Source organism: Pseudonaja textilis, chromosome 4, assembly GCF_049901715.1.
Source record: "Pseudonaja textilis isolate UNSWEBS1 chromosome 4, rPseTex1.2, whole genome shotgun sequence".
In the NCBI taxonomy this organism is placed as follows: Eukaryota; Metazoa; Chordata; class Lepidosauria; order Squamata; family Elapidae; genus Pseudonaja; species Pseudonaja textilis.
Genome location: NC_141993.1, coordinates 854,823 through 868,628, shown reverse-complemented (window position 1 = coordinate 868,628; position 13,806 = coordinate 854,823). Strand labels below are relative to the sequence as shown.

The 13,806-nt window shown below is 37.2% G+C and overlaps 1 protein-coding gene across 1 annotated transcript in view; it reads right to left on the bottom strand.

The window, feature by feature from the left end:
- The window catches only part of CTNNA3 (catenin alpha 3), a 711,430-nt gene that overhangs the window by 61,188 nt on the left and 636,436 nt on the right, over nt 1–13,806 (bottom strand). The window contains exon 15 of the mRNA XM_026714519.2: nt 5,096–5,277. Coding sequence (XP_026570304.2) covers nt 5,096–5,277 — 182 coding nt within the window. The remainder of the gene's footprint in view (nt 1–5,095; nt 5,278–13,806) is intronic.

Sequence of the window (13,806 nt, the reverse complement as noted above, 5' to 3'; positions counted from 1 at the left end):
TTTCAAAATGGCAGCCACTTCTGGGCACCAAATGGCCTCTATCTAGAAAGATTATATGGAACATCAGCTGCTTTTCCTTGAGAAAGGAAATATCCCAAACAGCCTGGGCATTATGATTTTCACTATTAGACAGCTTTTTACTTTGGAAATAAAGTATATTATACCTAGATTTCTTAAATTCATAAATAACTTAGTTAAATTGTAACAATTCAGCAATTGATGGTGGAGTTGAATGCAAAACAGTGGTGGGATTCAAATTTTTTTACTACTGGTTTTGTGTGTGTGGCTTGGTGGGCGTGGCTGGGAAGGATACTGTAAAATCTCCAGTCAGAAGTGATACTTACCGGTTCTCTGAACTACTCAAAATTTCTGCTACCGGTTCTTCAGAACTACTGGTTCTTCAGAACCTGCTGAATACTACCTCTGATGCAAAACCAGAATGTTTCAAAATGTGAAGTCATCTGCTTTGCAAAAAAGATTTTATTAAAATATACCTTATTTCATGAATTTTTTTAAAAAAACTACTGCTATTTGAGATTTTAGATTATCAACTATATTTTTATTTGTCCCCAAAGGGACAAAATATCCATAAGATGGAAATGTCAACTTTTCAGTTCTCCTTATATAGTGTTTAGGTTTTAAAACACCTAAAATACATAAAATATGAATTATATTTGTCTTTTTTTCCCCTTAACCTTGTATAATCCCGATGGCATTTCTTCTATAAAATATTTTCTTCTCTCCAGTATATTAGCTTACCAAAAAAAATGCTTTCATTACTCAGAAGAAAGAGAGGATGCTGTCAGTAGACAACTTCAACCTGTTACCTTAAAAAAAAAATCTGGAATTTTGGGGCTCTCTAACCAAGAGGAGGTCATATTGCATTCATGCCTGAAGTACCAAGGCGCTTTTGGGTTGAAAGGATTAGCCAGTGACATCACTGTTTCCCGGGGGATGCCCAGTTGGGGGCTCCTTTCATGTCCCCGCCAAGAGCTGGAGTGAAGGATGGGAGCTCAACTCTGCCCCACAGCAGCACTTGAGTCTCAAATGTGGGCTTGCTAACCTCCATCCCAGCATCCTAACCATGAGAGCCACTGTGCTCCCCAGGTGGTCACATGAAACAAGGCACCTGGATGGCTATCCTTGGATGCAATGCTGTTGGAGAAATATTAAGATTTCCTCACCCTTACTGCCATGAGGTAGGCCCTAATAGCAGCTCAGACCTGAGTTCAGTCAGATTCATTCTTCATCCTCCTCCAGGAATGCTCCTGATGCCGCTTCCCCTGCTCTAACTAAATCTCTTTTTTTTACACAACCCAGGCATTTATGGCATAAAAAGATCTATTTGTGCCTTTTTCATGTACCCTCCTTATTACCAGAATTATCTTTGGTGTAATAGCAAAGTAGTCAAGATGGCGGCCACACCAAAGCCTCTATTTGACAACATACAGTAGGTATAACATAGCACAGTTATGGCGACCATCTTGACTTTTGAATATCCCATTTGCAACAATCCAAACTAAAAAGATCTGAGCAGATTCTGAACAGATCCAGCCTAAACTACAATTAGCTTTCACTGAAATCAATGCACCAAATCAGAGTTAATTGCCCAGTAAACTCCAAGGCCGCTGAAGTTCCTACACTTAAATACAATTTACTCTGGATTAAAAGCTGCTGGAATTCATTCTGTATTGAACATATTGGCTTTTTTCCCACATCTACAGACAAAAATTGCCCTTAATATAACTGAGTGATAAAAAGTATTTATGTATCCTAGTATTTATATATAACTGATTAGAGAAGACCAAGCAGAGAAAGCTTTTGGCTGGAAGCATTATAAGAAACCAGTACAAGTTGTTTTATTATAAAATGAAAATGTTCATTCAATTTAAATTGATCAATGCAATGAAGCGGATCCACAACTGGTATTTTGTCCTCAAAAAATCTCATAGATGACTATTAGTTCAGCAGTAGTCTTTTTCAAATGAGGAAAAAGACTCTTTGCCAATTTCCTTCCTCTTTCAGTTTCTCTCATATTCCAACAACCTGCTCTGGAGAGTTTGGGAAATTTGCAGATCAAGATGGGAAATTGCCCTGCATTTTGGATGGTGCAAGGGGAATTCTTCCTGGCAAGAAACGTTGCCCTCTAAGGCCCTGGCTGCAGCATTAGCCTACGTTCATTCCTTCGCTTCCTTTTCTGTCGGTGCTATTAAAAAGTGATATAGGCAGTAGGAGAGAGGTTCCAAGATTCTGCTTGTGAAACTATATTTTGTGAAAACTTTCTAAATATAAGTATCCTCTCTAGACAACTTACTTTTCATGCGGCCAGAATCTGAAAATAACACTTAACACAGCACAGTACTTAAGCAAAATGGTTCGGTTGAGATGTGGGACTAATTGGGGTAGATTATAAGGGAAATGCCGAAATATAATGTTACCATATTTTATTTATCTATATATTAAATTATTGCATTTTATTCCAATTTCATTTTAAATTGTATTTTATTCCAATTTCATTTTACATTGTATTTTATTCCAATTTCATTTTGAATTGTGTTTTATCCAGGGGTGGGATTCTACCAGTTCGCACCTATTCGTTAAAACCAGTTGTTAACTTTATAAGCAGTTCGGAAAACTGGTTGTTAGAAGAAATAACTGGCCTAATCCTGTGAGGAAAGCAGGAAGGAAACATTCTGGTCTTGCTTACAGAAACTGCCTCTCCATTAACCCTTATTACATTCTGGTAGGACTAGACTTCCTATCTCAGGAACGTCTCTGGAGGTTTTTTACCCTCCTTTGCTGGTACTTTGCTTGTGTGGAGTGACCATTCAAAGTTACAGTGGCACTGATAAAAGTGACTTATGACAATTTTTCACACTTACGACTGTTGCACCATCCCCACAGTCATGAGAGGCCAGGCAAGGAGATGCATGCCTCGATGTGAGTGATGTTGAGTTGGCCACACCCAGCCAATAACATGACCATCAAGCCATGTCCACCCAGTCACATGACTACCAAGCCACACCACCAACTAAGACACGCCCACATAACCAGGTGTTAAAAAATTTGAATCCCACCCCTGCCCTATACCATTCCAGACAAATGGCTGTCCAATCTCTTCTTGAAAACCTCCAGTGATGGAATACCCATAACTTTCAGAGGCAATCCATTCCAATTGATTAATTATACTCACTGTCAGGAAATTTCTTCTTCCCACAGAACTGGTTGTTAAAAATTTGAATCCCATCCCTGGTTTTATCCAATTTCATTTTAAATTGTTTTTATCAGATTTTAGTAATAATTTGTGTCTGGACCTCTGCACTTCAATATGGCCCAAGGGTTAATCAGTAAAATAAAGAATCCTTCCTGGATTGCACATTTAAAGTATATACATAAAGATGATATTTTAAAAGCCCTTTAGTGACTTTGAATGGAAAAAATGTTTCCTGTATATACAGATGTATTGATTCAGGCTGTATATTACACAATCTGTAACACCTTTAGGTTATTGTTTTATTTAGCTGTATTGTTTTTGCAATATACCAAAATTTATATGAAAGTGTTTGGCTAGAGAGCAGTTTTAAGTATCCTTCCTTGTGGTGTACAGAAGAGACAGAAAGGGGGTGTTCTAGATCATTTTGTTTTTCTTAGGGGACAAAGAGAGAGGATGCAGCCATATTTAGAACTATGTAGTTACACTTTCCTTGAACTAGTTTCAGAAAGCTGAAAAATAGTTGGGAGTGTCCCTAGGGTAGAGTCAAAAAGAGCCAAGGTGACAGGAGCTGTTTTGAGTTCCTCTTTTAAAAAGGGGACCAGAAATTCTCGGGGTAGGGAAATCTTCTAACACAATCATGGTAGGTAGTAAATCTGTAAATCTTTGTAAATACAAATGTGTTGAAATGGAAGCTTCCAGAAAACAAGTGTAGCACATCATTGTGTAACAATAGGTTCAATTTCTAGACAGAGAATGTTTATTTGTCAGCTTTAAATGATTATATTATTTGATAGGTGGCTGAAGAGCACTGAATACCTACAAAATCAGAATATCACATCTTTTTGAATCAATTATCAGCAACAGAAAAAGAATCCATTTTACTAATTTCCCTATCATCTTCATAGTAGTCTTCTAAACTTCTTTCTGCATTTTCTCCAAGCTTCTAAATAAAATTAGGGATTGATTAATTAGGGATTTACCAAAACTTGCCATTCTCCCTGTACTGCATCAAAATTGGTATTGTATCAAGGATCATTTTATATAGATGGATACAACCCAGTCTTTGTACAAGCCATTACTAACCATGTGTTAATTCCAGTGTTCCAGTATGTTATCTTTTGATAGTCTACTGTTTTAATTAGAACATCAGCGTTGTGTGGAAACTCTAAACAAAAAACATATCTACACAAACTATTAAAATTGCTTGAATATGCATTTCCTTTCCCTTCTGAATGTAAAAGTGTCATTTCAACCTAGAGACCTCCATGCCTGCCACTTGCTTTCTGAAGAATAATCTCATGGTTCATTGAGAAAATCCATTGCAATTCAATTAGTGCAAAATTGATTTGGGTTTTTAAGACAGACATCAATGTTCACAATGAAAAGCACTAAGTGAGTAAATTCCAAGTTTTTCAGTTGTCATAAATTATTTCTTAACCAAAGGTCTTCTTTGCATTAGATCATTTTGTTATATATCCATCATAATAGGGTCACCTAGAGTAAATAATCATAAACAAAATAGAAGGGAATCGAAAAGGACAACATCTCACTGTCTTCCTCCAAACCAGCATACACTTTAAAGCAGGATTATCCAACCTTGGCAACTTTAAGACTTACAGACTTCAATGACTGCCTTGGAAATTCTGGGAATTAAAAGTCAACAAGTCCTAAAGGTTGGACACCCCTGCTTTAAACAATCATTGTGACACTTCAATACTTTACAGTGAACATTTCAATTTTCAGTTCTATTAGTTTTGACATGCACTTGTCACCTATCATTATAAAACTTTTCTCTTTTCTATTTTGAATGTGACAAAGACTTCCAGTGCTCAGAAATATATATTTCTTTTCAATTCCTGCTTTTACCTTCTTTTAAATTACCTTGTGAAGTCTGTCATCTCCATCATAATCACACACATCCGTTTAGCGAGAACGATGATGTCATTGCTGGTGTCATCCCATATTTCAATCTCCTTATCAAGCTCACTCTTGACTTTCTTAAAATCAGCCACTTGTTCAGCTATCTTTTCTTTCTCCGCCTCTGGCAACTGAGTCATCTTTGCCTGCAAAATCAAGATAATTTGATCTGCAAAACATCTACCTCTATCAGAGGAGGTTCTCCTTTTACAGATTGGACGGGACTTTAATAAACTATCTCTGTAAACAAGATGCGACTGTGAAACAGCTTAAATCTAATCCACAAATTCCTATAAAAGGGCAAATTTTTATTAGATGTTGACCAAAGATCATAGCTAGCATAGATCTATGCACAAATAAACCTTTGTTCGTCTAGCATTTATTTTAATTTAACAGGCCATTCTTATATGTATCCATGTATTCATAACTATGTTTTTACATATACCTATTATCTTGTAAGCAATTGACAAACCAAATAAAATAAATAATAAATAAATAAAATATCACTAAAAGAAGACATTTTATGCTCCACCACAACGACTTTGCTAAATGTAGCATTGCTGTTTTCTTTTTAGCAAGGTCTCCAAACTTGACAACTTTAAGACTTGTGGATTTCAATTCCCAGAATTCTTCAGCCAGCATGGAATTGAAGTCCACAAGTCTTAAAGTTGCCAGGTTTGGAGACCCTTGTCCTGCGACAAGGGACAGCAAGTTCTACAGTATGTAGCACGTAAGGGGATATAGAAGAATAGACCACAACACCAAGGGAGACAACTCTGTGCAGATTTCAACTTGCTTTTATTTCTTCCTAATCTATTTAACTTGTGTATTGAATTACTCAAAGGCAACTTCCTGGTGCAATTATAAAGTATGCCAGTTGGTGTAGTGTTAGTAAGGTGTTCACAGCCATGATCTAGTACAGCGGTTGCCAACTGGTGGGTCGTGGCCCACGGGTGGGCCGCAAGAAAATTTTGGTGGGATGCAGAGAAATCTCATCCCCAGAGCATCTCCCCAAAGCAATTAATCTAGGCTGCGCAGAAACACAAGGCTGCACCGCCCACATGGCCCTTGGGAACCTCCCCACCCAGCAAACTTATCTGCTAAATTGCTATTTTTCCTTTTTACAACCATCAGCTGTTCTGCTGTGCCGGGAGATTAGATTAGCTAGGAAGCAGGAAATGATTGGATTTCTTGCTTTCTAGCTAGTCTTTAGATCTTCGGCTCGGCTTTTAAGCACAGCCGAACTTCCCTTAGGTCTGAAGGTGTTAGTGTTTGGGGACAAAACCCCCAAACAGAATGTGCAGCAGCAGTCAAGCCAGGCAGCCAAATGAGAGAGGAAGGGCCCTAGAGTTTACACACACTGATGACAAAAACACTGTTTGTAGTTTAAATAGTTGTTTAATCCAATTCGAGTTTAAACATTGTCAATCAGTCCATATGTCATTCACAAATATATCCATTCAGTAACTTAGTCCATGTACTAGTCAGTTCTATATCCTTATCTGCTTGTAAAGATATCTTCTCCTCTGATACCTTTCCTTTTGAAGACAACGCTGAGTATTCACAGGATATCAGCACATCAATGAAATAGTCCTTTCGTTCAGGTATTCAAACAGTTGTAGCAAACAGTAGCAAACTAAACAGTAGCAAGCAGATAACAAGCAGAGAGAGATTACGTTTCTCTTACTGCCTTTTATTGCCGTTTGTAACCGCACCCTTAATTAGTTAATTACAAGCAGTTTTGTGCTTAAAGCTACAAGTTACAAACTCCCAAACCTTGGTTTATATATTTATTCACCCAAACTTAGTTGGTGTATCAATGTTATACCCAACAGAAGGTTCTATTATTCAGTGCAGACTCATGGCAAGCAAATTTTATGTGACAGACTCAGCTAGCTGATGGCAGATAGATAGATCTCTGAATAAATCTGTGATTCTGTGAGCAACTCAATCTGCCTGCCTGCTTTGCTTGATTTTGGATAAAAGTTGCTCTTTTTTAAATAAAAAATTCGATATTTACATACATGGTGTGTTGTGAGTTAATTTTGTGAGTTTGCTTGCTAGCAAATTTTATGTGACAGACTGAGATAGCGGATGGCAGATAGATGGATCACTGAATGATTCTGTGAGCAACTCAATCTGCCTGCCTGCTTTGCCTGATTTTGGGTAAAAGTTGCTCTTTTTTATAAAAAAATTCAATATTTATATAAATATGTATAATTTTTACATACAAGCCATGCCCAGCCAGTCAGATGACCACCAAGCCACACCCACAAATTAGGACACACCCATAGAACCAGTTAGTGGTCCCTGGGATTTAAAATTATGAGTTTGGTGGTTCCTGAGGTCCGAAAGTTTGGTGACCCCTGATCTAGCGGTCATTCAGGCTTTTCTTCCCAAGAGGACTCTTTTATATGAAATAACTATCTCTCTCCATATCTGTTTGTCCAGCCATTAAAATCAGCAGAGAAAAGCCCTTTTAATATTGCCCAAATTTTCAAAGTTCTATTTATCATTCCAAGTTTGGAATGTCTTTCAGCAGTACAGTAGAAGGAAAGAGTAGATCAGGCAGCTGAATCTACATCTTCAAAAGCTTGTAAAGGGGTACAGATTTCTAATTATGTATATGATTATTATACACATGCTTAAAAGATGTATTTAATCCGTGTGATCAAAACAAGCAAACATTTTCCGAATGGCTCCTCACTGAACAATCACCATTCTCATTTACTCTTAAATCTCTATTTTATCATCTAGGTCTCACTCATCTTTTCACGTCATTGAACAGAATAACTTATTTCTCTGAAATACATTCATTTAAAATGTGGTACAATTTCTCTCAAGGGCTACCTTTGGTTTTTCCATTATCATCATTCACTGCAACCTAACATACAACTATTACCAATTTATACATTCTTTCTTTCTTACTTTCATATCATATACTATTGTATATCACTATTGTATATCACTATATCACATATTGTATATCACTATACATTCTGAAAACAACATAGATGGCACCAGTTCATACTTTCTGACATTTTAGCTAATTTGTTTATAACTGAACCAAAATGTCCATATCTATTTCAACTTTCCACTTTCTTTTAGTTTTACAAAAATACCATTTTAGTTTAGTCATTTGTAAATTAATGCTCTATTCCACATATTCCTTTTACCATTCCAGTGGCAATCTTCCATATACTGCATACCATGGTGAATATCAATTGAGTCTTTAGATAATGACCTCTGCTGCCCATTTTGGCTTTGGAAAATAGAGACTTTCTCTTATTTTGCATTCAGTGTACACAGAGAGCTGATGTAATGTAGAGAGCTAGGCTTGGAGTACAACTGGATTTTGGTTGTACTTTTGGTATAATGGGATCATACTTTTGTTTTGGGCTAATTATTTTCCATGTCCTAAATTCTAGCCCTGAAATGTGGAATGATGTAGATATTATTCTAAAAGCCTTTTAGAAGAATAAAATATACTCCTCATTTATAGAGGGAACGTACGCCACATGGAAAGACAGAGACAGGAAGGATGCAGCGGAAGCTGGATCCACAACTACTTCATTCTATTGCCAAGCAGACTACCTTCAATTTGAATTCTGTTGAGGGAATAACTTATATGAAGACACATTGCAATTGTTCCCCAAGGCATGACATATGAATATACTAGTCAGTCATTTTTAAGGTCCATGTTCAATTCTTCCTTCTAGTTATGCTTTAATTTCCAGGAATTGCCTGGAAGCTCCTTTATAATGATCACCGTCTTCTTTGCAGCTGTCAAGGATTATACCATCTGCCTTGCCAAAAGGCGATCAGAATGAATTGCTCTGAAATTGCAGTGGAACTGTTCAAAATTTTAAAATAGTAAAATGCCAATGTCTGACATGTTCAGAAAGGAGATGGTAGCTTGAAGAAACAAAAATTCAGTTGTTCAGTTTACCGCCCAAAACCAAGCTCATCACAGTCTGGAATTAAAAAAGAAAAACAAGAGAACGTGACCTCATTCTCACTTCTAAGTTTACTAGAGATAGGGAACAACTAGCTTTTTCCTAGTGGTTTCCTAAGTGCACCACAATAAATCCTCTAATATAAGCAAAGAACTGTCCTATGAGGGATGTTATTTAAAGTAAAAAACAACCTCAAGAGCCTGCGTTCTTGAGCAAACAAGACCGTTCAACATGCTCATGGGTGGTTTCCTACATTGGAAGAGGTCACCTCTGATACTTGGCTTTCTGGGAAATGTGAAACAGTACCCACCTCATGCTTAGTTCCCCATGCTTCTGGGTGTTCACTGGTGATAAGAATCGCCATCACCTTTAACAATTAAACACATTACTGCCTATGAAAGGACATGCAGAGCAGAGCCCCATTTTAAAATAACATTAATATAGGAACAATGACATGTTCTGCTATTAAAAATTTCTCTTGAAAGATTGGGGTCTTTCACAGGAAGACCTGGGTGTGGTTCAAAAGATAAAAGATAATAACTTGAGAAGGTTGAAACTCTTCCCCAAATCACATCTCAAGTCCCTTTTCAAGTTTTCTAGGAACCGAAAGTATTCAGGTGAAGAAGGCAGAATTTAACCTATATATAGATTTAGGTCCAATTCTACTGCTCTAACTTTAATAGCACCAGTAACTTTAAACATTATTATTTCCTTCATATATTTTGCAGTTTATTGTTTGTTTTGTTTCTAATGTTTTCTTTTTATATCCTTGGACTATAATAAAATGCTTCCGGCGAAGCAACGAAGCAGTGCGGACAAGCGGCAGCTCCGTGAAGTCCTGCCGATTTCTTCAAGCCCTGAGACTCTTAGGAGCCAAAAGTCACCCTGGATGGGTGGTAAAGGCAGAGGGATGCCTCGGTGGTTGCGAGGAGAGGAAAGTCTCCTCGACTGACCCAAAGAAAACCCCTCCATCCGAACTAAAAAGAGAACTGCCAGTATGGCTGAATCGAAGCCAGGAAGGCAGCTGAGACAGAAGTGAAAAAGAAAGGAAAGATCTTGTAACCGTGTGCTTAGTCTTGGTAAGAATCACTCCAATTTCTGCAGTGGAATTTTCCTTGGAAAGTGGGACTCAAAGGAGGAAATTAGCTGTAATTAACGATTGGGAGTGACTGTCGGATTTAGTAAAGAAAAAAAAGATATTGCAGCTAGAAGTAACTTGAAAAGTAAAGGACAGATTGGATTGGTTAACCCAAATTTCTGAACTGTATTTTTACTACTACTCAACTTGAAGAACTTTGGGAAACTATTGGAAAACAATCTTATTCAGAGACATATTGATTGTAGTTAGTGTTTTAATTCAATGAGTTTTGCTCTCTTTCGATAAACCAGTGTGCTTTTGCACATCCTGTTACAGCCTATTGTTTACAGCATAATAGCAGCAGCCATTGGAGCAATAAATTCCTCCCACCCAGTAAATAACAGCTGCTAGTAAAACAATTAACCCTTTCCTTGCAGACACTCAATACTACCTCATTACTTTAATCAAATACTGACTAATTCATTACCTCAAAACTAACAAATTTTCTACCTCATTACTTGTATCAGTATATCTAAAGGATAATGTATCTAAAGGATAATGAAAATTCCATCAAATGTTCTCTATGTAAAAAATATGCTCATCATGACTGCTTGGGATTACCCAAGCAAATGATTCAATGCCTAGAATCATCCAATGAGTTTCCATATCTCTGCAAATCATGCAGACCCAAACTAGATCTGTTTGAAAGAGTTGATACCATATAAACACGAATAACATCCCTTGACACCATAGTAGCATCCCTAAAAGAAAGATTATCCAACCTTGAAAAAAAAGACACAACGCAAAAACCTGAACATCCAATAGCTACAAACCACATCTCTACCCAACAACCACAACCCAATCCACAACCCAATCCACAAAAAAACATAAATCAGACAAATAATAATATCCCAATCCTCATCAGAGAAGCTGTTGAGCATGAATGGAAACGTCCAAACACCATCTTATTTGGTCTAGAGGACATCAATGACAATGATGACATCACAACTGTCCAAAACATTATCAGTGATTATCAAGCATCAACCATCTCCCCTGATGAAATACTTGACATTTCCCGCATTGGCCAAGAGCTCAAAAAGAGAGATAGCTGTGTGGACCCATGCTTCTGCAGGGTTATTTGCAAAAATGAATCAAGCAAACGTAAATTCATTTATACTATAAATTCACTTGCCAAAAGCAACACCAACCATAAGAACCTTCATTCTCACCCTGACCTAACCATACAGCAAGGTTCCTACTCCCATCTACTCCGCACAGAGCTCAAAAAACATCTAGACAATGGAAGGACCTGTACATTGACTACCATGCTGACTGTATCAAAAGTAAGTCACACAACCTGCAACTCAGCTTTAACCTTCAACCACAGTCCTACTTCAACTATTCCACCATCATCCAAGACTAGGCATGCACGCCCCTAACTACCTCAATTCCAACTACAGCGGGCCTTAAATGCAAGCTACTCAATGCAAGAAGCCTTGTGAATAAAATACCTGAATTTCTCCTCTTACTAAATATGGCTAAATTCAACATCATATTTATCTGTGAAACATGGCTCAACGCATCTCTCCCTGACTCCATTACCACAGTAAGAGACTATCATGTTTACTGATCAGATCATGAAATTCGTAGAGGAGGTGGTGTTGCTATCTTTTATAAAAAGTCCTTGCATCTAAAAAACATCCAAGTTACCCAGGAGTTTGCTATCCCTGAGACCATCATCTGTAAACTATCCTTAAATATCACATTTCGATTCTTACTATGTTACAGAGCACCTGATTATGACATTGAACATGTAAACAAGCTAAATTCACGACTAACATGGGCAGCATCCTGCCCATACACTTTTATCTTTCTTGGTGACTTGAATCTACCTCATATTAACTGGACCTTAAATGAATGTACAACTAAACCCATACATGCAACCTTCTACAATGCTGTTACAAATCTGGGACTGGAACAACTAGTAACCAACAATACTAGACTTAACAACTGCCTCAATCTCATCTTCTTCAGTAGTTTGAATTTAATTTACGGAATACAAACTAAAGAACCCTTTTCCAGCAGTGACCACAATATGACTGACTTTTGTCTTAACATATGCCCACACAAAAATCATCACAATGATGTAATCCCCAATTATAACTTCAAAAAAAGCAACTATGATCTTATAGACAACGATCTCTCATCCCTTGATTGGCAATCTCTATTCACTGGATGCAATACTGTTGAAGACCATGACAACATATTTTTACTTTAAGTCAAAAGAATCATCAAACTATATGTACTAATAACAACTCCCAAAACAAAACAAAACAAAAACCAGATTATCCATAACAACAAGGAAACTTGAATCCAAAAAGAGATCACTTTGGCAGAAAAACAAAATTGGTCATGGTGCCAACTTCAAAAACTGATACAAAAATTTATGCCACCAGATAAAGACTGAATGCACCAATTATCACATTAAACAAGACGAAAACCTTCTATGCACCAATTCCACATGCGCTTTTTACAATTTTGTAAACATCAAGCTAAAAGACTCAAGGTCCAATCCATCCCTGAAAGGACCTAATGGTAAAGACTGCAACGACAACACCATTAAAGCCAATATCTTTAACACATTCTTTGGCTCAGTATTTGTAAACAGCAATGGATCATGTCCAGTATTTCCCAGCTGAACCACAGAAAACTACAATGATCTAATACATATCGATTTTACAGAAGACAATGTTGAAAAAGCGCTACGCAATCTAAAACCATCTCTATCTATTGGACCGGACAGAATATGTGCCTACTTCTTAAAAACCTATCCACTGCCATAGCAGAACCTCTAAGCATAATCTTTGAAAAATCTTTCAGATCAGCTCCTCGCCTAACCTATGGTCACAAGCCACGGTCATCCCCATCTTCAAAAAGGGAGATCCCAGCTTAGTTGAAAATTACAGACCAATCTCCTTATGCTGCATCACCTGTAAAGTCATGGAATCAATTATTAACCAATCCATTATCCTCCACTTAGAGACAAACAACCTACTCTCTAATAAACAATTTAGTTTCAGAAAAAAACTATCCTGCAATCTGCAACTTTTACATGGCAAAAGCATATGGACTACACAATTCGATCAGGGCAAAGCAATAGACACAATCTACATAGACTTCTGTAAAGCCTTTGATTCAGTGGTACACGGCAAACTACTCCTAAAACTAAAATCTTATGCTATCTGGACAACTGCATAACTGGATAGAAGCATTCCTGTCAAACAGACAACAAATGGTCAAAATTGGGAGCGTCCTATCAAATTCTGTACCTGTCAATAGTGGTGTCTCCCAAGGCAGTGTTCTAGGACCAACTCTCTTCATACACTTCATAAATGACTTGTGATCATATTAACAGCAACTGTGTTCTCCTCGCTGATGATGTAAAGGTGTTCAATACCGCAGACTATACTGCTACCATTCAAAAAGATCTTGACTATGTATCAGAATGGTCAAACAAATGGCAACTTCAAATCTTAACAAATAAATTCTCTGTCTTACATATTGGCAAAAACAATCAGAAAATAAAATGCAAGCTAAATAGTCAAGACCTTGTTGATGATCCAAGCTCTGTAAAGGACCTT